We start from the raw sequence: 25,232 nt of genomic DNA, 5'->3' as shown, positions 1-25,232 counted from the left end.
GGAAACCAAACCATGTGACATCATCCATCCCGCATCGGAGCATCTTCATGTCCTTCCTGGTGTTACTTCCTGCTGGTCCGAGTGCTCCCTCTGGTGGCCGACGGCTGAACTTTCAGTTTCAGTCTTTAACCCAGGTTCCAGCCGTGGTGATGGTCATGTGACCCTCAAGCTTGTCTACGGAGGTTTTCTATCCGTCCAGGAGGTTTACAATCCATACACAACATGTAGCGTTTATTCAGAGACTCTAGATGGTAAATCCACCATTATTTATCACATCTTCATCACCATCACCACCATGTTGCTAAGAGACCTCTATTTTCACCTGGACATGATGATGAAGACACTTCCTGTCTTTCCACCAATCAGAGAGCTTAAACTGACGGTAACGTCCAATCAGGAGCAGCCAAAGATCAACAAGTGATGAGAAAAGCAGGAAAATAATGATCCTCTATGGCTGGAATAAAGCCAGGAAGACGTTTAGCAACTTTCCTTCGTTTTCAAATTAAAATGTTTATTTTCTTTAAGCACAACAGAAAGTTTTACAAGTTTGTCTCCATGTGAACTCTTTGCTGGTTTCTCCCTGCAGAAAGGTTTTACTCCGCTTCACGTGGCCTCCAAGTACGGCAGCCTGGATGTCGTCAGACTGCTGCTGCAGCGCCGTGCGCCTCCTGATTCTGCTGGGAAGGTCAGTTTCTGCAAACTTCCATCATCAGTGTGACAGTTTAATGTGTTTTTACCGTGTTTATGCTGCTGCATCACCGACTGTTTACCCCCCCTCAGAACGGCCTCACCCCCCTCCATGTTGCTGCACATTACGATAACCAGAAGGTGGCGCTGCTGCTTTTAGACAAGGGGGCGTCGCCACACACTATGGCCAAGGTGAGTCTGCAGACAGAGAGGATGAGGAGGAGCCGCTCCTCCCCGCCGCTCCTCCCCGCCGCTACTCTGAAGTAGTTTCATGTCCTGAGACTTTCTGCGTGGACCTGCAGGTTTTATTGCTCCAGTCTGTAGATCTTTCTGCCAACTTTGCACCTGGAATGACCTCCCCCCGCCTCGTGACCTCCCCCCGCCTCGCCGTTCCGGCTGGAGGTTTTGGGACCGACATCAGACCGCCTTGTGGCGTTGGGTTGTTGCTGATCCCTATCGGTTAATCATGCTGATCACATGGTCTCTGTTCCTGTGACTCAGAACGGCTACACTCCTCTCCACATCGTGGCTAAGAAGAACCAGATGGACATCGCCACGGTGTTGCTGCAGTACGGTGGGGAAACCAACATCCTGACCAAGCAGGGTGTCACGCCGCTCCATCTGGCCTCCCAGGAGGGCCACACTGACATGGCCGCCCTGCTCATCGCCAAGGGAGCCCAGATCAACGTCCCCACCAAGGTAATCCTGAACACAGTCCTGCAGGAGAAATTCTTTGCTGTCCTTTTCCTTCATGTTCCTGCTGGATGTCCTCAGAGCGGCCTGACGGCCCTCCATCTGGCAGCTCAGGAGGACAAAGTCGCCGTAGCCGAGATGCTTTCCAAGAACGGAGCCAACCTCGACCAGCAGACCAAAGTAGGAGTCCTCAGGACGTTTCATGTCCGATGTTTATCTCTAGATTTCTGCTTAAAGCTTGCTGTGGTTCAGTTTCCCTTCGCCAACTTGTTGAGCTGGTGTGCTCCTGGCTGGAATATAAAACTGGTTTGTGTTTGGTCCACAGTTGGGGTACACCCCTCTGATTGTAGCCTGTCACTATGGCAACGCCAAGATGGTCAGCTTTTTGCTTCAGAACGGCGCGAGCGTCAACGCAAAGACCAAGGTACTGATCTGAATGTCTTGGCATGGGGTCTGCCAGCACACGGAGCTCCTTCATGTCCCCTTTTCTTCCTCAGAATGGATACACCCCCCTTCACCAGGCCGCCCAGCAAGGAAACACACACATCATCAATGTTCTGCTGCAGTACGGGGCCAAGCCCAACGCCATCACCGTGGTGCGTAAACACACAGCCACACAAACGCACGACGGCCGCCAGCATGTCTGATGTGTGCCTGTTTCATGAGCAGAACGGAAACACTGCTTTGGGAATCGCTCGGAGGCTGGGCTACATCTCTGTGGTGGACACGCTGAGGGTCATCACCGAAGAGATCATTACAACCACAACGGTATGTCCTGCGAAGGTTGCACAACTTAGGCTGGGCACGTACCGGACTAAGCCACATGGGGGGGCTTCAGAGAGAGCAGCCGACCCTTAGCGGATAAACAAGGTGATGACCATGGAGGACGTTGATTCATTTTCACATCACGGTGAAGAAATGACAGCAGTGGGACAGAAGTAAGGACCTTTCGTTGCTCGTAAACCATCAGTGGTAGGAATGTACCGCTGACAAGCCGAGGCCAGAGATTAGTTTATATAACATGGTGGGTTTAGACCATATTTCTTCCTTTTACATGTAAAGTTGAATCTACATCTGGACAGATTTGTCACGAAGAATCAGATGTTGCTACATCTGTACTGTTTGGCAGCTGAGCTGATGTTTTTCCTTTTTATTCCCAGACGGTGACGGAGAAGCACAAGCTGAATGTGCCTGAAACCATGACGGAAGTCCTGGATGTTTCCGATGAAGAGGGTGAGTCAGGTTGGAACCCAGATTGTTCCCTCAGCATGAAAAGGTTTCCTCTCTGATCAATATGGCCAGATAAGTTGCCTTTCCCTCAACCAGGCCTGCTTTTTAACCCTTTCCCCAACCTGCAGTCTGTTCTTATTTGTACCTCTAACCTCCAAATATTCTGGACTAGCACACTGTGGAGCATTTACCAGATAAAGAACCAGATCTATTCATGTGTTGAGATGAACAAATGAATCATTTAGATTGAAAAACTAAAACTGCCGGGAGTCTACCAGCATCCACAGCTTGGAAAGAAAAGACTTGAGTGAAAGAACTGTCCACTTACAGCCTGGAAAACTGCTGATGATGATGATGTTTTGTCCAATGACTCCACCGATGCAGAAGGTTTTCAGCATTGTGCTGGAAGTGAGGGCTTGATGCCTGCATGGTGAATGAGCTTGTAGCTGTGCCATTACTAACACTCCAATATTTATAAAAGTACAATCTCAATTTGAATGTCTTTTAATTAACTGGTGTTTAGTGCATAAGCCGTACTTCTAGTAAAATTTCATAGTAGTCAAGCCAGGTACCCAGGTGTCCACATTGCCAGGTAGCCAGGTAGCCCTTCTCCCTCACTTCTCTTCCTAATTCCTTGTAAACTCTGCATAAATCTGTTGCTATCAAGGGTGGGGGTTCTATTTTTCTCTTTAATTATCTGTAAAAAGACGTCCATGTTCTCCATCTATACATACACAGAGTGATGCTAAATGGAAGAGCCAAGTCTTCTAGCTGGATGATGGGAAATGAGTGGACCCACAAACCCTGTTCTGTGACGTAGCATCTACTGGCTACCCGCTAACTGCTAATAGCTAACAAAGATGTGGTGGATGGATGGTGTAAATAAATTGGCTATTTGGTACATAGTTTTGCTGGAAAACAAAATGTTTTTGTTTAGCATTTGAAACATTAATAAAAGCTATTTAACATGCTATTGAATGGTGACCTAACAGGACCCCGGTGGATCTCAAACTACCACAAAGCTTCAGTATCAGCTCAGTTAAGTTCTCCATAACAGCGACGTTACAAGGGGGGGGGGGTGTAAGTAGCAGGGCGGAGTGTGTGTAGCAGGGGGGGGGGGGTACGTAGCGGGGGGGTGTATGTAGCGGGGTGGGTGTACATAGCGGAGGGCGTGTGTAAGCAGCAGGGGGTGTGTGTAAGCAGCAGGGTGTGTGTACGTAGCAGGGCGTGTGTAAGCAGCAGGGGGTGTGTGTACGTAGCAGGGGGTGTGTACGTAGCAGGGTGTGTGTACGTAGCAGGGGGTGTGTAAGCAGCAGGGGGTGTGTGTACGTAGCAAGGGGTGTGTGTACATAGCAGGGGGTGTGTACGTAGCAGGGGGTGTGTGTAAGCAGCAGGGTGTGTGTGTAAGCAGCAGGGGGGGTGTGTACATAGCAGGGGGTGTGTAAGCAGCAGGGGGGGTGTGTACATAGCAGGGGGTGTGTAAGCAGCAGGGGGTGTGTGTACGTAGCAGGGTGTGTGTACGTAGCAGGGAGTGTGTAAGCAGCAGAGGGTGTGTGTACGTAGCAGGGTGTGTGTAAGCAGCAGTGGGTGTGTAAGCAGCAGGGTGTGTGTAAGCAGGAGGGGGTGTGTACGTAGCAGGGGGTGTGTACGTAGCAGGGGGTGTGTGTACGTAGCAGGGGGTGTGTAAGCAGCAGGGGGTGTGTAAGCAGCAGGGCGTGTGTAAGCAGCAGGGGGTGTGTGTACGTAGCAGGGTGTGTGTACGTAGCAGGGGGTGTGTACGCAGCAGGGGGTGTGTAAGCAGCAGGGGGTGTGTGTACGTAGCAGGGTGTGTGTACGTAGCAGGGGGTGTGTAAGCAGCAGGGGGTGTGTGTACGTAGCAAGGTGTGTGTACGTAGCAGGGGGTGTGTAAGCAGCAGGGGGTGTGTGTAAGCAGCAGGGGGTGTGTAAGCAGCACGGGGTGTGTGTACGTAGCAGGGGGTGTGTAAGCAGCAGGGTGTGTGTACGTAGCAGGGGGTGTGTGTAAGCAGCAGGGGGTGTGTAAGCAGCAGGGGGTGTGTGTACGTAGCAGGGTGTGTGTGTACGTAGCAGGGGGTGTGTACGTAGCAGGGGGTGTGTACGTAGCAGGGGGTGTGTACGCAGCAGGGGGTGTGTGTAAGCAGCAGGGTGTGTGTGTACGTAGCAGGGTGTGTGTACGTAGCAGGGGGTGTGTAAGCAGCAGGGGGTGTGTGTACGTAGCAGGGGGTGTTTAAGCAGCAGGGGGTGTGTGTACGTAGCAGGGTGTGTGTACGTAGCAGGGAGTGTGTAAGCAGCAGGGGGGGTGTGTACGTAGCAGGGTGTGTGTACGTAGCAGGGGGTGTGTACGTAGCAGGGTGTGTGTACGTAGCAGGGTGTGTGTAAGCAGCAGGGGGTGTGTGTACGTAGCAGGGTGTGTGTACGTAGCAGGGAGTGTGTAAGCAGCAGGGGGTGTGTGTACGTAGCAGGGTGTGTGTACGTAGCAGGGGGTGTGTAAGCAGCAGAGGGTGTGTGTACGTAGCAGGGGGTGTGTAAGCAGCAGGGGGGTGTGTACGTAGCAGGGGGTGTGTAAGCAGCAGGGGGTGTGTGTACGTAGCAGGGTGTGTGTACGTAGCAGGGTGTGTGTAAGCAGCAGGGGGGGTGTGTACGTAGCAGGGGGTGTGTACGTAGCAGGGAGTGTGTAAGCAGCAGGGGGTGTGTGTACGTAGCAGGGTGTGTGTAAGCAGCAGGGGGTGTGTGTACGTAGCAGGGTGTGTGTACGTAGCAGGGTGTGTGTAAGCAGCAGGGGGGGTGTGTACGTAGCAGGGGGTGTGTACGTAGCAGGGAGTGTGTAAGCAGCAGGGGGTGTGTGTACGTAGCAGGGTGTGTGTAAGCAGCAGGGGGGGTGTGTACGTAGCAGGGGGTGTGTAAGCAGCAGGGGGTGTGTGTACGTAGCAGGGTGTGTGTACGTAGCAGGGTGTGTGTACGTAGCAGGGAGTGTGTGTACGTAGCAGGGTGTGTGTAAGCAGCAGGGGGGGTGTGTACGTAGCAGGGGGTGTGTAAGCAGCAGGGGGGGGGTGTACGTAGCAGGGAGAGTGCAAGCAGCAGGGGGGGGTGTGTACGTAGCAGGGTGTGTGTACGTAGCAGGGTGTGTGTACGTAGCAGGGGGTGTGTAAGCAGCAGAGGGTGTGTGTACGTAGCAGGGGGTGTGTACGTAGCAGGGGGTGTGTAAGCAGCAGGGTGTGTGTACGTAGCAGGGTGTGTGTACGTAGCAGGGAGTGTGTAAGCAGCAGGGGGTGTGTGTACGTAGCAGGGGGTGTATAAGCAGCAGGGGGGTGTGTACGTAGCAGGGGGTGTGTAAGCAGCAGGGGGTGTGTGTACGTAGCAGGGTGTGTGTACGTAGCAGGGTGTGTGTAAGCAGCAGGGGGGGTGTGTACGTAGCAGGGGGTGTGTACGTAGCAGGGAGTGTGTAAGCAGCAGGGGGTGTGTGTACGTAGCAGGGTGTGTGTAAGCAGCAGGGGGTGTGTGTACGTAGCAGGGTGTGTGTAAGCAGCAGGGGGGGTGTGTACGTAGCAGGGTGTGTGTAAGCAGCAGGGGGGGGGGTGTACGTAGCAGGGTGTGTGTACGTAGCAGGGTGTGTGTACGTAGCAGGGGGTGTGTAAGCAGCAGAGGGTGTGTGTACGTAGCAGGGGGTGTGTGTACGTAGCAGGGGGTGTGTAAGCAGCAGGGGGGGTGTGTACGTAGCAGGGAGTGTGTAAGCAGCAGGGGGGGGGGGGGTGTACGTAGCAGGGTGTGTGTACGTAGCAGGGTGTGTGTACGTAGCAGGGGGTGTGTAAGCAGCAGAGGGTGTGTGTACGTAGCAGGGGGTGTGTGTACGTAGCAGGGGGTGTGTAAGCAGCAGGGGGGGTGTGTACGTAGCAGGGAGTGTGTAAGCAGCAAGGGGGGGGGGGGGTGTACGTAGCAGGGGGTGTGTACGTAGCAGGGTGTGTGTGTACGTAGCAGGGTGTGTGTACGTAGCAGGGGGTGTGTAAGCAGCAGAGGGTGTGTGTACGTAGCAGGGGGTGTGTAAGCAGCAGGGGGTGTGTGTACGTAGCAGGGGGTGTGTAAGCAGCAGGGGGTGTGTGTACGTAGCAGGGGGTGTGTAAGCAGCAGGGGGGGGGGTGTACGTAGCAGGGTGTGTGTACGTAGCAGGGAGTGTGTAAGCAGCAGGGGGTGTGTAAGCAGCAGGGGGTGTGTGTACGTAGCAGGGTGTGTGTACGTAGCAGGGAGTGTGTAAGCAGCAGGGGGTGTGTGTACGTAGCAGGGTGTGTGTAAGCAGCAGAGGGTGTGTGTACGTAGCAGGGTGTGTGTACGTAGCAGGGGGTGTGTAAGCAGCAGGGGGTGTGTACGTAGCAGGGAGTGTGTAAGCAGCAGGGGGTGTGTGTACGTAGCAGGGTGTGTGTAAGCAGCAGAGGGTGTGTGTACGTAGCAGGGGGGTGTGTACGTAGCAGGGTGTGTGTACGTCGCAGGGGGTGTGTAAGCAGCAGGGGGTGTGTGTACGTAGCAGGGTGTGTGTAAGCAGCAGGGGGGGTGTGTACGTAGCAGGGGGTGTGTAAGCAGCAGGGGGGATGTGTACGTAGCAGGGGGTGTGTAAGCAGCAGGGGGTGTGTACGTAGCAGGGTGTGTGTACGTAGCAGGGAGTGTGTAAGCAGCAGGGGGTGTGTGTACGTAGCAGGGTGTGTTTACATAGCAGGGAGTGTGTAAGCAGCAGAGGGTGTGTGTACGTAGCAGGGGGTGTGTAAGCAGCAGGGGGGTGTGTACGTAGCAAGGGGTGTGTAAGCAGCTGGGGGTGTGTACGTAGCAGGGGGTGTGTAAGCAGCAGGGGGTGTGTGTACGTAGCAGGGGGTGTGTAAGCAGCAGGGTGTGTGTACGTAGCAGGGGGTGTGTAAGCAGCAGGGGGTGTGTGTACGTAGCAGGGGGTGTGTAAGCAGCAGGGGGTGTGTGTACGTAGCAGGGGGTGTGTAAGCAGCAGGGGGTGTGTGTACGCAGCAGGGGGTGTGTGTACGTAGCAGGGTGTGTGTACGTAGCAGGGAGTGTGTAAGCAGCAGAGGGTGTGTGTACGTAGCAGGGTGTGTGTAAGCAGCAGGGGGGGTGTGTACGTAGCAGGGTGTGTGTACGTAGCAGGGTGTGTGTAAGCAGCAGGGGGGGTGTGTACGTAGCAGGGGGTGTGTAAGCAGCAAGGGGGGGTGTGTACGTAGCAGGGGGTGTGTAAGCAGCAGGGGGGGGTGTGTACGTAGCAGGGTGTGTGTACGTAGCAGGGAGTGTGTAAGCAGCAGGGGGTGTGTGTACGTAGCAGGGTGTGTGTACGTAGCAGGGGGTGTGTAAGCAGCAGAGGGTGTGTGTACGTAGCAGGGTGTGTGTAAGCAGCAGGGGGGGTGTGTACGTAGCAGGGTGTGTGTACGTAGCAGGGTGTGTGTAAGCAGCAGGGGGGGTGTGTACGTAGCAGGGGGTGTGTAAGCAGCAAGGGGGGGTGTGTACGTAGCAGGGGGTGTGTAAGCAGCAGGGGGGGGTGTGTACGTAGCAGGGGGTGTGTACGTAGCAGGGGGGTATGTACGTAGCAGGGGGGGGGGGGGGGGGGGTTTGGGGTGGGGAGAGCACGCGGCGGGATGGGGTGTCTACGCGACAGGATCTGTGTGTTTTAATGAACGTAAAAATGTTCGTACTTCTTGCCACCTCGATCAAAACAGTCCGTTTTACCTCCAACAGCTAACATGCAGACTTTCTGCTTCCTTCCATTTCTGAGTTCACCACGCCCATCTCACATGTTCGACCAATCACATGATACTTCTCGGAGCCCCACTTAGAAAAAAACGTCCTCAGACATGTCCGCCAGAACATAGTGACGTCATTTTGTTGTCGGGGTCTCGAGAACAAGGAGAAAGTTCTGGCGTTGGTGGAGGATGTAGTAGCCTTTAGCTAGGACGTTCCATAGTACTGAAGGAGAGATACGACACACAATGATATCTAGCAGCACAAAGGCATAGCTAGTAGGCTAGTCGTACCAAATCCTGCGTATCAATGTAGAACTACACCAAAACACTCTCACTGAATGATGTTTGTTTTCTTACATTTTCCTCTCTAGGTAGCCATTATGCTATTGGCACAAGGGCATCTCTGTCAAACTACAGTATGTTTCTCGCTTGTCCTGCTAGCCTAGCCTGCTTTCTGCCAGACCTGGACTGTTTTCAAGTCCAACGCAGCTTCACTTTCAGGCTAATGCTGTTTAGTTTATGCTCATCCCGAGAAAGTAGACGATATTTGCATATCTATATGACTCTACAAGTTGTTTTTATTTTTGGCCCAACTGTAGTTTAACCTGTTAACGGAGAAACTGCTGTAATTGATCATAATGAAGAGAAGATATGAATATTTCAGTGTGTTGTTTTGATAAGAACCAACCGAGGCTAATGAATGAAGACACCGACAGTATTAAGCATGAAAAGGATCCTATATATCTTTCCTTCTTGCTGCTTGCGCAGTAAAACAGTGGCATTGCTTCATTTGTGTGGTGCAGAAAACACTGAGCATGAATCTGATAATGTGGCCGTTAGACGTGTTGTTGCTCTGTACAGGTTATAATTAATTATAATAATCATCCTGTGTTGTTATTTTTGTAGCCAGAAGCCAAATGATGGGTTTATTCATGTTTTTATGGCTTAACAGCAGAATTACATGTTCTTATTTAGTTAGTTTCTTCTTCATGATCATGTCTGATAATAACAGTTTTGATCAGTAATTAAGTTCCTAAAATGATATCTGATGGTAAAAAGCTCTAGAACGGCTACCTGATGCATTTCATAGTGGCAAACCACCCCAGATAACCTGGAATCTGTCTGCATCACTCAGACAGGAAAGCTCCAGTCTTCTTACAGTCATCTCTTCTCTGTGAAGGTGACGACACTATGACGGGCGATGGAGGGGAGTATCTGAGGGCCGAGGACCTCAGGGAGCTGGGAGATGACTCCCTGCCGGGGCAGTACCTGGATGGGATGAACTACCTCCGCTTCAGCCTGGAGGGGGGGCGCACCGACAGGTAAAACATAGTCTAACTGTGTAATAAACCAAGATTAGACTGATGCACATGTAACTGTTGTATTTCTCCATGTATCCATGTCTGGATGCTCCTTCCACCCTCTGTCCCTGGATGTGTAGACCATTCTCAGCTTTCATTACTGATCACATGACTTGCTCATCGGCAACGTTCATACATTTTCTGCGTCTGCTGGTTTTTACTTTGACATGAAGAGAAAACATTTCCACAGTCTGATTCCCATTCTGTCAGCAGACATTCAGAAACCTCCAACCAGAAGCTTTTAGTTCTGCTGCTGTTAAACTGACCAGATCCTTGATAATGTGCTGCGAAGCTAAAGCTGCTAGCTAAACCTGAGAGCTAAATCTGCTAGTTAAACCTGCTAGCTAAACCTGCTAGCTAAACCTGAGAGATAAACCAGCTAGCTAAACCCGCGCCTTAAGCCTGCTAGCTAAACATACTAGCTAAACTTGAAAGCTAAACCTGCTGGCTAAACCTGCTAGCTAAACCTGAGAGCTAATCCTGCTATCTAAATCTGCTAGCTAAGCTTGCTAGCTAAACCTGCTAGCTAAACCCGCGCGCTAAGCCTGAGAGCTAAATCTCACCTGGCAGTTTTGGATGTTTGTAAAGCAGGATTTTGGAAAATCCCGCAGGTCTTGATCACCAACAAACATGTTTTACATATGTCTGCCTGAACTGGTTTCCGAGTGTGAAGTTTGCTAGCATCATGCTGGATTAGAAACGATAGGAAATTAACAATAACTCCATAACGACGACGGCTAGCCTTTAGCGTCCAAAACAATGTGACGACACAGAGACGATCTACATTCACCAGATGGCTGTTGTGACGTGGGCATGAACTGGTTTTCATTGTGTTCATACAGCAGTTTCCTCTCCAGCATGACACAACTAACTGTGTTTTACAACCTATCTTCCTCATTCTTCATGGTCGTCTCCCTTGTTTTGACTCCGTAGTCGAATGCAAAGGTATGTGTGCTGACTGGTTTCTTGTGGGTTCAGTTTTCTGTACTGCATTAAAAATTGGAATAAAAAAGTACAACTCCAGTTTCCAGAAGGGTCCGACACTCTGGAAATGAAAGAAAACCAGTATCAATGCTTCCTTCCCATCAGAAGATAAACATCATGTCAGACGATGAAACAAAGACGTTTTATCACCTGATATAAAATCAGATGCAGCAATATGGAGGTGCTGTTATTGGTTAAACTAGGACCAGACCAGTAACATGACTGGTTTAACTGGAACCAGTCACATGACAGGTTTAACTAGGGCCAGACCAGTAACATGACTGGTTTAACTAGGACCAGACCAGTAACATGACTGGTTTAACTAGGACCAGACCAGTAACATGACTGGTTTAACTAGGACCAGTAACATGACTGGTTTAACCGGGACCAGACCAGTAACATGACTGGTTTAACTGGAACCAGTAACATGACTGGTTTAACTAGGACCAGACCAGTAACATGACAAGTTTAACTGGGACCAGTAACATGACTGGTTTAACCGGGACCAGTAACATGACAAGTTTAACTGGGACCAGTAACATGACTGGTTTAACCGGGACCAGTAACATGACAAGTTTAACTGGGACCAGTAACATGACTGGTTTAACTAGGACCAGTAACATGACTGCTATAACAGGGACCAGTAACATGACTGGTTTAACAGGGACCAGTAACATGACAAGTTTAACTGGGACCAGTAACATGACTGGTTTAACAGGGACCAGTAACATGACTGGTTTAACAGGGACCAGTAACATGACAAGTTTAACTGGGACCAGTAACATGACAAGTTTAACTGGGACCAGTAACATGACTGGTTTAACTGGAACCAGTAACATGACTGCTTTAACAGGGACCAGTAACATGACTGGTTTAACTGGGACCAGTAACATGACAAGTTTAACTGGGACCAGTAACATGACTGGTTTAACTGGAACCAGTAACATGACTGCTTTAACAGGGACCAGTAACATGACTGGTTTAACTGGGACCAGTAACATGACAAGTTTAACTGGGACCAGTAACATGACTGGTTTAACAGGGACCAGTAACTTGACTGGTTTAACTGGGACCAGTAACATGACAAGTTTAACTGGGACCAGTAACATGACTGGTTTAACTGGGACCAGTAACATGACTTGTTTAACTGGAACCAGTAACATGACTGGTTTAACTGGGACCAGTAACATGACAAGTTTAACTGGGACCAGTAACATGACTGATTTAACTGGGACCAGTAACATGACAAGTTTAACTGGGACCAGTAACATGACTGGTTTAACTGGGACCAGTAACATGACTGGTTTAACTGGAACCAGTAACATGACTGGTTTAACTAGGACCAGTAACATGACTGGTTTAACCGGGACCAGTAACATGACTGGTTTAACTAGGACCAGTAACATGACTGGTTTAACTAGGACCAGTAACATGGCTGGTTTAACAGGGACCAGTAACATGACTGGTTTAACTGGAACCAGTAACATGACTGGTTTAACAGGGACCAGTAACATGACTGGTTTAACTGGGACCAGTAACATGACATGTTTAACTGGGACCAGTAACATGACTGGTTTAACTGGGACCAGTAACATGACTGGTTTAACTGGGACCAGTAACATGACAAGTTTAACTGGGACCAGTAACATGACAAGTTTAACTGTGACCAGTAACATGACTGGTTTAACTGGGACCAGTAACATGACAAGTTTAACTGGGACCAGTAACATGACAAGTTTAACTGTGACCAGTAACATGACTGGTTTAACTGGGACCAGTAACATGACAAGTTTAACTGGGACCAGTAACATGACTGGTTTAACCGGGACCAGTAACATGACAATTTTAACTGGGACCAGTAACATGACTGGTTTAACTGGGACCAGTAACATGACAAGTTTAACTGGGACCTGTAACATGACAAGTTTAACTGGGACCAGTAACATGACTGGTTTAACTAGGACCAGTAACATGACTGCTTTAACAGGGACCAGTAACATGACTGGTTTAACTGGGACCAGTAACATGACTGGTTTAACTGGGACCAGTAACATGACAAGTTTAACTGGGACCAGTAACATGACTGGTTTAACTGGGACCAGTAACATGACAAGTTTAACTGGGACCAGTAACATGACTGGTTTAACCGGGACCAGTAGCATGACAATTTTAACTGGGACCAGTAACATAACTGGTTTAACTGGGACCAGTAACATGACAAGTTTAACTGGGACCTGTAACATGACTGGTTTAACTGGGACCAGTAACATGACTGGTTTAACTAGGACCAGTAACATGACTGCTTTAACAGGGACCAGTAACATGACTGCTTTAACTGGGACCAGTAACATGACTGGTTTAACTGGGACCAGTAACATGACAAGTTTAACTGGGACCAGTAACATGATTTGTTTAACTGGGACCAGTAACATGACTTGTTTAACTGGAACCAGTAACATGACTGGTTTAACAGGGACCAGTAACATGACAAGTTTAACTGGGACCAGTAACATGACTGCTTTAACAGGGACCAGTAACATGACTGGTTTAACTGGGACCAGTAACATGACTGCTTTAACAGGGACCAGTAACATGACTGCTTTAACAGGGACCAGTAACATGACTGGTTTAACTGGGACCAGTAACATGACTGCTTTAACAGGGACCAGTAACATGACTGCTTTAACAGGGACCAGTAACATGACTGGTTTAACTAGGACCAGTAACATGACTGCTTTAACAGGGACCAGTAACATGACTGCATTAACTGGGACCAGTAACATGACTGCTTTAACTGGGACCAGTAACATGACAAGTTTAACTGGGACCAGTAACATGACTGGTTTAACTGGGACCAGTAACATGACTTGTTTAACTGGAACCAGTAACATGACTGGTTTAACAGGGACCAGTAACATGAGTGGTTTAACTGGGACCAGTAACATGAGTGGTTTAACTGGGACCAGTAACATGACTGGTTTAACTGGGACCAGTAACATGACAAGTTTAACTGGGACCAGTAACATGACAAGTTTAACTGGGACCAGTAACATGACTTGTTTAACTGGAACCAGTAACATGACTGGTTTAACTGGGACCAGTAACATGACTGGTTTAACTGGGACCAGTAACATGACAAGTTTAACTGGGACCAGTAACATGACTTGTTTAACTGGAACCAGTAACATGACTGGTTTAATAGGGACCAGTAACATGACTGATTTAACTGGGACCAGTAACATGACAAGTTTAACTGGGACCAGTAACATGACAAGTTTAACTGGGACCAGTAACATGACTGGTTTAACTAGGACCAGTAACATGACTGGTTTAACTGGAAACAGTAACATGACTGGTTTAACAGGGACCAGTAACATGACAAGTTTAACTGGGACCAGTAACATGACAAGTTTAACTGGGACCAGTAACATGACTGGTTTAACTGGGACCAGTAACATGACTGGTTTAACTGGGACCAGTAACATGACAAGTTTAACTGGGACCAGTAACATGACAAGTTTAACTGGGACCAGTAACATGACTGGTTTAACTGGGACCAGTAACATGACTGGTTTAACTGGAACCAGTAACATGACTGGTTTAACTAGGACCAGTAACATGACTGGTTTAACTGGGACCAGTAACATGACTGGTTTAACTGGGACCAGTAACATGACTGATTTAACTGGGACCAGTAACATGATTTGTTTAACTGGGACCAGTAACATGACAAGTTTAACTGGGACCAGTAACATGACTGGTTTAACTGGGACCAGTAACATGACTGGTTTAACGGGGACCAGTAACATGACTGGTTTAACGGGGACCAGTAACGACTGGTTTAACTGGGACCAGTAACATGACTGGTTTAACTGGGACCAGTAACGACTGGTTTAACTGGGACCAGTAACATGATTTGTTTAACTGGGACCAGTAACATGACTGGTTTAACTGGGACCAGTAACATGACTGGTTTAACTGGGACCAGTAACATGACTGGTTTAACAGGGACCAGTAACATGACTGGTTTAACTGGGACCAGTAACATGACTGATTTAACTGGGACCAGTAACATGACTGGTTCAACTGGGACCAGTAACATGACTGGTTTAACTGGGACCAGTAACATGACTGGTTTAACAGGGACCAGTAACATGACAAGTTTAACTGGGACCAGTAACATGACTGATTTAACTGGGACCAGTAACATGACTGGTTTAACTGGGATCAGTAACATGACTGGTTTAACTAGGACCAGTAACATGACTGATTTAACTGGGACCAGTAACATGACTGGTTTAACTGGGACCAGTAACATGACTGGTTTAACAGGGACCAGTAACATGACTGGTTTAACTGGGACCAGTAACATGACTGGTTTAACAGGGACCAGTAACATGACTGGTTTAACTGGGACCAGTAACATGACTGGTTTAACTGGGACCAGTAACATGACTGGTTTAACTCTAACGTGTTCCCAGTTAAAACAGTAAAAGCTCCTTCAGTTGTCTCTACATTCTGCTTTTATATATTTTTCTTTGATGAAACTGGATTTGTAGTTTGGTTTCCGTCTGATGTTGAGCTTTATATTTATGTATTTATAAAACTGAGTTAAGTGAAAAGAAAAGACATAATAATGTATTAAATCACATAATTGTGTTAATAACATAATCAGGCATTAATAACACATAATTGTGTATTAATAACATAATCATGTATTGATACCTTACGTAAAGCCCTAGCACTTCTTTTCTGTTGTTTGTTAAACTTTGCTTTTGCTTTTTTATGTCTAAAATAAATCTAAATCCTAACTCCCTCTAGTTAAAAATTTGTTTGAAAATGTTAATTTGTTTGTGTATTTGGACCTAATTAAATATTTAAATGTATTAATTAAACTAAAAACAAACCTTAATCAGTTGTATTTCTATTTTTCAATCAGTAACTGCAGTTAGCATTAGCTTCATGTTAGCATAGTCTGTTTGTTAGCATGCTAGTCTCCTGTTTAAAGCAACACAGCTGCTAAAATCAGCTGAATTATGTGTTTGTTGAAATTAGATATAAAATGTGATTAGAACAATGCTATGTCTGTTAGCTTTTTAGCTCTGAGATGGTGAAGTTGTTTACTGCTAATGCTAAACAGTCCCATAGTTATAATATCACCATAAATTCAGAAGAATCCTTTTATTTTTCTCCATTAGTTCTTTCTCAGTGACATTCAGTTGGATTGGCTAACAGAGCTCACGCTTGTTGTTGGATATTGATCCTGAAAGGAAAAGATGATTAGCTTGAAGATGCATTTTAAAGCTAAATATCAAAGCTGTCTTCTTGACCTTCACAGTTTCTGTTTTGGTCTTGTCGTTTGTCTTTGTCTTATCCAGCTCAGACCGGTCCTTCACACCCACCCACCACAACTACTACTCCCCCAGACACGAAGGCATGACGGATGACATGCTCGCCAGTCACCAGGTATGCTCTACGTTGCTCTACGTTGCTCTACGTTGCTCCATGTTGCTCTACGTTGCTCTACGTTGGTCTACGTTGCTCTACGTAGCTCTATGTTGCTGTACGTTGCTCTATGTTGCTCTACGTTGCTTTATGTTGCTCTACGTTGCTCTATGTTGCTCTACGTTGCTCTATGTTGCTCTACGTTGTTCTACGTTGCTCTATGTTGCTCTATGTTGCCCTACGTTGCTCTACGTTGCTCTACGTTGCTTTATGTTGCTCTACGTTGCTCTATGTTGCTCTACGTTGCTCTATGTTGCTCTACGTTGCTCTACGTTGCTCTATGTTGGTCTACGTTGTTCTACGTTGCTCTACGTTGCTCTATGTTGCCCTACGTTGCTCTATGTTGCTCTACGTTGCTCTATGTTGCTCTACGTTGCTCTATGTTTCTCTACGTTGTTCTACGTTGCTCTACATTGCTCTATGTTGCCCTACGTTGCTCTATGTTGCCCTACGTTGCTCTATGTTGCTCTACGTTGCTCTATGTTTCTCTACGTTGTTCTACGTTGCTCTACATTGCTCTATGTTGCCCTACGTTGCTCTATGTTGCCCTACGTTGCTCTATGTTGCTCTACGTTGCTCTATGTTTCTCTACGTTGTTCTACGTTGCTCTACATTGCTCTATGTTGCCCTACGTTGCTCTATGTTGCCCTACGTTGCTCTATGTTGCTCTACGTTGCTCTATGTTGGTCTACGTTGCTCTTTGTTGCTCTTTGTTGCTCTTCGTTCACAGGGAAAACCCAGAAACCAGAAAAATGCAACCGAAGTTGTGAAACTCTGCAACGATTTCCGGGTTCCAACAGGCTCTAAATGTCTGTAATTCAAAACTTCACATTTATGCCTTAAGAACTCGTAAATGCCCAGATTTTATTCCTAAGTCTTCATTTTATTTTAGTCAAGTCTTTGTTGTTGTTTTTTTCATTCCAGAGAATTGTCGGCATCCTAACATACCCCGAGTGTCGTAACCAGACTTCTGTCTGTCTCTCTAAGGCTCAGATACCTAACCGGTGTTCATATGTGGTGATTATACCTGCAGGCAGGGCTGGGGCCGGGTTGAAGGCGTCTTGGAGACATAATGGGATGTAATTTAATCTTTGATAACTAAATGAATGCAGCAGAAGGTTTTAAATGTCTGGGATGGTGTGAATGTTTGTGGTGTTACGGCGTGTTGGAACTTCTGTAAGGCTCGTTCCCAGCAGCGTTTCTGATCCGATTCCTGCTCCGCTTGCTGGGAAAGTCGCTTCGTTTGGCTGTTTTATGAAAAAGACTCATTCTGACTGAGACCCAAGAGGCAGACTCGGCCAGTTTTAACCGACTACAGGAAGTGGACTACAAAGCAAAGTGCATCGTGGGTTCAGCGCGCGGCATTGTGGGTAAACACAACCAGAACAAAGACGTGTGAAGGGGAGGAGGGCATTAATAATGCCTCCTCATCAGCTCCAGCTGTTCATCCAGCCGGCCAATCACACGGCAGCATGTAGACGCGGCGGAGACGACTTGCTGAGGTTCATACTGAGCATCAGAATGAGGATTTCAGGCCGACTGGAAAGGGGTCCGTCGGGTACTATGGATGGACCTGATGGGCTGCGGTTCTGGAGGAAAGGGGTCCGTCGGGTATTATAGATGGACCTGATGGGCTGCGGTTCTGGAGGAAAGGGGTCCGTCGGGTATTATGGATGGACCTGATGGGCTGCGGTTCTGGAGGAAAGGGGTCCGTCGGGTACTATGGATGGACCTGATGGGCTGCGGTTCTGGAGGAAAGGGGTCCGTCGGGTATTATAGATGGACCTGATGGGCTGCGGTTCTGGAGGAAAGGGGTCCGTCGGGTACTATAGATGGACCTGATGGGCTGCGGTTCTGGAGGAAAGGGGTCCGTCGGGTACTATGGATGGACCTGATGGGCTGCGGTTCTGGAGGAAAGGGGTCCGTCAGGTATTATAGATGGACCTGATGGGCTGCGGTTCTGGAGGAAAGGGGTCCGTCGGGTATTATAGATGGACCTGATGGGCTGCGGTTCTGGAGGAAAGGGGTCCGTCGGGTATTATAGATGGACCTGATGGGCTGCGGTTCTGGAGGAAAGGGGTCCGTCGGGTACTATAGATGGACCTGATGGGCTGCGGTTCTGGAGGAAAGGGGTCCGTCGGGTATTATAGATGGACCTGATGGGCTGCGGTTCTGGAGGAAAGGGGTCCGTCGGGTATTATGGATGGACCTGATGGGCTGCGGTTCTGGAGGAAAGGGGTCCGTCGGGTACTATGGATGGACCTGATGGGCTGCGGTTCTGGAGGAAAGGGGTCCGTCGGGTATTATAGATGGACCTGATGGGCTGCGGTTCTGGAGGAAAGGGGTCCGTCGGGTACTATGGATGGACCTGATGGGCTGCGGTTCTGGAGGAAAGGGGTCCGTCGGGTATTATAGATGGACCTGATGGGCTGCGGTTCTGGAGGAAAGGGGTCCGTCGGGTATTATGGATGGACCTGATGGGCTGCGGTTCTGGAGGAAAGGGGTCCGTCGGGTATTATAGATGGACCTGATGGGCTGCGGTTCTGGAGGAAAGGGGTCCGTCGGGTACTATGGATGGACCTGATGGACTGCGGTTCTGGAGGAAAGGGGTCCGTCGGGTACTATAGATGGACCTGATGGGCTGCGGTTCTGGAGGAAAGGGGTCCGTCGGGTATTATAGATGGACCTGATGGGCTGCGGTTCTGGACGAAAGGGGTCCGTCGGGTACTATGGATGGACCTGATGGGCTGCGGTTCTGGAGGAAAGGGGTCCGTCGGGTATTATGGATGGACCTGATGGGCTGCGGTTCTGGAGGAAAGGGGTCCGTCGGGTATTATAGATGGACCTGATGGGCTGCGGTTCTGGAGGAAAGGGGTCCGTCGGGTACTATGGATGGACCTGATGGACTGCGGTTCTGGAGGAAAGGGGTCCGTCGGGTACTATAGATGGACCTGATGGACTGCGGTTCTGGAGGAAAGGGGTCCGTCGGGTACTATAGATGGACCTGATGGACTGCGGTTCTGGAGGAAAGGGGTCCGTCGGGTACTATGGATGGACCTGATGGACTGCGGTTCTGGAGGAAAGGGGTCTGTCGGGTATTATAGATGGACCTGATGGACTGCGGTTCTGGAGGAAAGGGGTCCGTCGGGTATTATAGATGGACCTGATGGACTGCGGTTCTGGAGGAAAGGGGTCCGTCGGGTATTATAGATGGACCTGATGGGCTGCGGTTCTGGAGGAAAGGGGTCTGTCGGGTATTATAGATGGACCTGATGGACTGCGGTTCTGGAGGAAAGGGGTCTGTCGGGTATTATAGATGGACCTGATGGACTGCGGTTCTGGAGGAAAGGGGTCCGTCGGGTACTATAGATGGACCTGATGGACTGCGGTTCTGGAGGAAAGGGGTCCGTCGGGTACTATGGATGGACCTGATGGACTGCGGTTCTGGAGGAAAGGGGTCTGTCGGGTATTATAGATGGACCTGATGGACTGCGGTTCTGGAGGAAAGGGGTCTGTCGGGTATTATAGATGGACCTGATGGACTGCGGTTCTGGAGGAAAGGGGTCTGTCGGGTATTATAGATGGACCTGATGGACTGCGGTTCTGGAGGAAAGGGGTCTGTCGGGTATTATAGATGGACCTGATGGACTGCGGTTCTGGAGGAAAGGGGTCTGTCGGGTATTATAGATGGACCTGATGGACTGCGGTTCTGGAGGAAAGGGGTCTGTCGGGTATTATAGATGGACCTGATGGACTGCTTTCGTTGAGTGTTTTTATAAAAGAAGCTGCATCAGGGTACGAACGATGTACCATCTTGAACCATCGGAACGGCCGGTTCCCTTCAGGCTGATTCCCGCCATCGGTAACGACTCCCGTCTGTTTCCAGGTTTCGGCGCTGAGCAGGGAGAATGAGCGGGATTCCTACCGGCTTAGCTGGGGCACAGAGAACCTGGATAACGTGGCCTTGTCCTCCAGCCCCATCCATTCTGGGTAGGTGCCGTCATACTTTCTCTTGCTTCAGCAGTGAGTTGCCGCCCCCTGCTGGTTGTCCAGGGCACCACACCTTCCAGACCTGCTGTTAGGGTTAGGATGGTTCCTCGTGAAGATAGCTTAGTACCGGAGCGCCTGGTTCGTCCCGAGTCCGGACCGAAAACACGACATTACGTAAAAAACACAGGCCAGGAGCATTTTGATGAAAGTTTGTCTCACACATAATCATTAAGTATTTTATCATTTTCTGACCAGCACAGCGTTGAAAAACAGGAAAGTAAATGTTCCTGCTCCCCTGCAGCATCACTGGAATCAATGAATGAAGGATTTTATTTAAACTGACTCATCATGAACCGAACCATGAAGTTATTTCACATGAAGAGCTGCTTCAATTCCTGGTCGTCTGAGAACTGCACCAGATCACATGATCTTCACGTCATCTCACATGACCGAAGTATTCTATTCTATTTGATTCTATTCTATTCTATTTGATTCTATTCTATTCTATTCTATTCTATTCTATTCTATTCTATTCTATTCTATTCTATTCTATTCTACAGTCATTTAGACGCTTTTATCCAAAGCGACTTACATCTGAGTGAGAACAACACAAGCATGAAATAAAACAGTCGAGGACATGGTAGGAAGATGATGGTGGACTGTCCAGTTGGACGCAGGTCCTTCCATGAAGCTTCAGCTTTTTTGTTTTGTTTTGTTTATTGTTTACTCCCTTCCCACCCCATAATACCACCTATGTTACAATACAAAGAATTAATACCATGAAGTTTGTTGCAAAGAACCGGGCTAAGTTCTCCAACTTTCCAACAAATACAGCTAAACTAAGTGTAGAAGTTCTCCTTGAAGAGCTGAGTCTTCAGCTGGGTCTGAAAGTAGACAGGGACTCTGCAGAGCGGACAGAGTTTGGGAGATCATTCCACCATCGTGGAACAACAGAGGAAAAGAGTCTGGCTGGTGATTTAGTCCCACGTTGTGGTGGTAACACGAGGCGTCTTTCACTGGTGGAACGTAGCTGTGGAGAGGGAGTGGAGGTCTGGATTAGGGAGTGAAGGTAGACGGGAGACGTTTCAGTTATTGTTTTGTAAGCCAGAAGCAGAGCTTTTGGATCTTCTGCCCCCTAGTGGAGTAAGTGAAGCTCTGCAGTCAGAAACCGTTGCTGCGGAGTTGCCTGTGCTTTTAAAAACGCTATGATTTGTCTCTATCTGAAGCTTGGAGGGAAAGAAACGTCTCCTGTGGGGATGAATAAAGCTTCTATCTGCTCCACCGGCGGAAGTCTTGCTTTGGTTAGGAAGCCTGTTATCCAGCAGGCTGCAGCTTTAAATCAGCTTCCATGAAACGCTGCAACACAAGCTGCTTTGTTTCTAACAAACATGAAGTTTATTCCACATCCTTTTCTAAGCAGCATCCAGATGTTCCAGCGCAGCAGGAGTGTTTTTGCCATCAGGCGGCGGCGTCCTCCTTCATGTTGTAAAATCAGCTGTTTCTGCTTCTCTGACTTCTGCCTCCTCTCTGTCTGATGTGCTGCTCGTCTTCAGCCGTTCCTCTCCGTGCCATGATCATGGAGACCACAGCAGGTGACTGTCTGCAGCTCAGCTGCTCGTCTTCATGGCCTTCCTCCTCCCCGCCGTGTGCTCTCCTGGTGGAGAGGTGTCCTCCTCCGTCGCCTCCTGCCTTGCTTTGAATCCGACTTCAGAACCTCCGTCTGCTGCTGGACGGAGAAGACAAACTAAAACTGAGAATGAGGAGGCAGGAGGAGGCGATGAAGGTTGATGTTGACTTCATACAGCGTCTTGTCTTTCACTAACGCCCCTCCATCCCGTCTCCTTCTGGAGGTTTGGAGCCTCCAGCAGGTTTTCTGGGTAAATAACGAACGCCTCATCGTCTTGTGTGAATGTTTAAAAAGAAAAAAGATTGAACTGAAGTTCAGGTAAGGTCACCTCATCACATCCATGTCTGAACCACATGCACAGCTCGCTCTGCATGCGGAAGGACGCTCAGTCGGTGTGACGTCACATGTTTCCATGTCCACATCTTTTCCTTTAAACGGTGAGGAAACAGACACCAGCGCTCCCCAGCAGGCCTGAAGAGGGTTATTTAATGTCTGTTTGATTCTGTTGGTGTTCTCGTCGCTTAACGGAGACGGTAATGTCCGTCTCTAACCTGTAAATGTCTCCTGCTGCTCTCCAGCTTCCTGGTCAGCTTCATGGTGGACGCGAGGGGCGGAGCCATGTGTGGGTGCCGACACAATGGCCTCCGCATCATCATCCCGCCCAGGAAGTGCAGCGCACCAACACGGATCACGTGTCGGCTTGTGAAGAGGCACCGTCTGGCCACCATGCCCCCTATGGTGGAGGGCGAGGGTCTGGCCAGCAGGCTGATCGAGGTGGGGCCCTCCGGGGCCCAGTTCCTTGGGTAAGGATGCAGGGAGTTGATGGATGTAGGGAATTCAGAGGAAACATTAGTTTAACCCTTAAACCTCCATCAGACTTCCTCCAGGTCCACCCCCTCCCCCACCAGGACCAGCAGTGTGGAACTGTGATGGTCATGTGACCCTCCAGCTGGTCTATGGAGGTTTTCCAGCGTTTCTATCCGTCCAGGAGGTTTACAATCCAGACACAACATGTAGTGTTTATTCAGAGACTCTAGATGGTAAATCCACCATTATTTATCACATCTTCATCACCATCACTACCATGTTGCTAAGCGACCTCTATTTTCACCTGGACATGATGATGAAGACACTTCCTGTCAGACTTTCCACCAATCAGAGAGCTTAAACTGACGGTAACGTCCAATCAGGAGCAGCCAAAGATCAACAAGTGATGAGAAAAGCAGGAAAATAATGATCCTCTATGGCTGGAATAAAGCCAGGAAGACGTTTGGGATGCAGCTGAGGTGGAGGTGCTGCAGTGAGGATAGCAGGTAGATAGTAGCAGGAAGACGTTTGGGATGCAGCTGTATCTTTTGATACATTTAGTTTACATCACTTTAGCCTCATAGTGTGAGAGCTGAGGCTGAAACACCACGTCTCAATCATGACTATAAGGAATCATGACTATAAGGAATCATGACTACATGGAATTATAACTACATGGAATCATGACTACAAGGAATCATGACTATAAGGAATCATGACTACATGGAATCATGACTACATGGAATCATGACTACAAGGAATCATGACTACATGGAATCATGACTACATGGAATCATGACTACATGGAATCATGACTATAAGGAATCATGACTACATGGAATCATGACTATATGGAATGATGACTACATGGAATCATGACTATAAGGAATCATGACTACATGGAATCATGACTACATGGAATCATGACTACAAGGAATCATGACTACATGGAATCATGACTACATGGAATCATGACTACATGGAATCATGACTACATGGAATCATGACTATAAGGAATCATGACTACATGGAATCATGACTACATGGAATCATGACTACATGGAATCATGACTACATGGAATCATGACTATAAGGAATCATGACTACATGGAATCATGACTATATGGAATGATGACTACAAGGAATCATGACTATAAGGATTTATTACTACATGGAATCATGACTACATGGAATCATGACTATAAGGAATCATGAATACATGGAATCATGACTACAAGGAATCATGACTATAGAGAATCATGACTACAAGGAATCATGACTACATGGAATCATGACTACATGGAATCATGACTACAAGGAATCATGACTACAAGGATTCGTTACTACATGAAATCATGACTATAAGAAATCATGAATACAAGGAATCATGACTACATGGAATCATGACTACATGGAATCATGACTACATGGAATCATGAATACAAGGAATCATGACTACATGGAATCATGACTATAAGGAATCATGACTACATGGAATCATGACTACAAGGAATGATGACTACATGGAATCATGACTACATGGAATCATGACTATAAGGAATCATGACTATAAGGAATCATGACTACATGGAATCATGACTACATGGAATCATGACTATAAGGAATCATGACTACAAGGAATCATGACTATAAGGAATAATGACTACAAGGAATCATGACTATAAGGAATAATGACTACATGGAATCATGACTAGATGGAATCATGACTACATGGAATCATGACTATAAGGAATCATGACTACATGGAATCATGACTACATGGAATCGTGACTATAAGGAATCATGACTACATGAAATCATGACTATAAGGAATCATGACTACAAGGAGTCATGACTACAAGGAGTCATGACTACAAGGAATTATGACTACATGGAATCATGACTACATGGAATCATGACTACATGGAATCATGACTACAAGGAATCATGACTACAAGGAATCGTGACTACAAGGAATCGTGACTACAAGGAATCGTGACTACATGGAATCATGACTACATGGAATCATGACTACATGGAATCATGACTATAAGGAATCATGACTACATGGAATCATGACTACAAGGAATCGTGACTACATGGAATCATGACTACATGGAATCATGACTACATGGAATCATGACTATAAGGAATCGTGACTACATGGAATCATGACTACATGGAATCATGACTACATGGAATCATGACTATAAGGAATCGTGACTACATGGAATCATGACTACAAGGAGTCGTGACTACATGGAATCATGACTACATGGAATCATGACTACATGGAATCATGACTATAAGGAATCATGACTACAAGGAATCATGACTACAAGGAATCATGACTACAAGGAATCATGACTACAAGGAATCATGACTACATGGAATCATGACTACATGGAATCATGACTATAAGGAATCATGACTACATGGAATCATGACTATAAGGAATCATGACTACATGGAATCATGACTATTAGGAATCATGAATACAAGGAATCATGACTACATGGAATCATGACTATAAGGAATCATGACTATAAGGAATCATGACTACATGGAATCATGACTACATGGAATCATGACTGTAAGGAATCATGA

General features: G+C 47.8%; 1 protein-coding gene across 16 annotated transcripts in view; it reads left to right on the top strand.

The window, feature by feature from the left end:
* Window positions 1-25,232, top strand: part of ank2b (ankyrin 2b, neuronal) — a 354,512-nt gene that overhangs the window by 194,904 nt on the left and 134,376 nt on the right. For 9 of the 16 annotated variants that reach the window (XM_079257631.1, XM_079257626.1, XM_079257621.1 and 6 more), the window contains exons 15-26: window positions 587-685; window positions 781-879; window positions 1,189-1,560; window positions 1,706-1,804; window positions 1,878-1,976; window positions 2,050-2,148; window positions 2,541-2,613; window positions 9,532-9,673; window positions 16,075-16,162; window positions 20,088-20,191; window positions 21,745-21,783; window positions 22,397-22,621. In XM_079257631.1, coding sequence (XP_079113757.1) covers window positions 587-685; window positions 781-879; window positions 1,189-1,560; window positions 1,706-1,804; window positions 1,878-1,976; window positions 2,050-2,148; window positions 2,541-2,613; window positions 9,532-9,673; window positions 16,075-16,162; window positions 20,088-20,191; window positions 21,745-21,783; window positions 22,397-22,621 — 1,538 coding nt within the window. Of the gene's footprint in view, window positions 1-586; window positions 686-780; window positions 880-1,188; window positions 1,561-1,705; window positions 1,805-1,877; window positions 1,977-2,049; window positions 2,149-2,540; window positions 2,614-8,722; window positions 8,768-9,531; window positions 9,674-16,074; window positions 16,163-20,087; window positions 20,192-21,744; window positions 21,784-22,396; window positions 22,622-25,232 lie in introns of all 16 variants that reach the window. The other 7 variants (XM_079257622.1, XM_079257632.1, XM_079257629.1 and 4 more) reach the window with 4 other exon arrangements.

This window comes from Telmatherina bonti, assembly GCF_933228915.1.
Source record: "Telmatherina bonti genome assembly, chromosome: 18".
Classification (NCBI taxonomy): domain Eukaryota; kingdom Metazoa; phylum Chordata; class Actinopteri; order Atheriniformes; family Telmatherinidae; genus Telmatherina; species Telmatherina bonti.
This window is presented reverse-complemented; position numbering and strand designations above follow the sequence as displayed.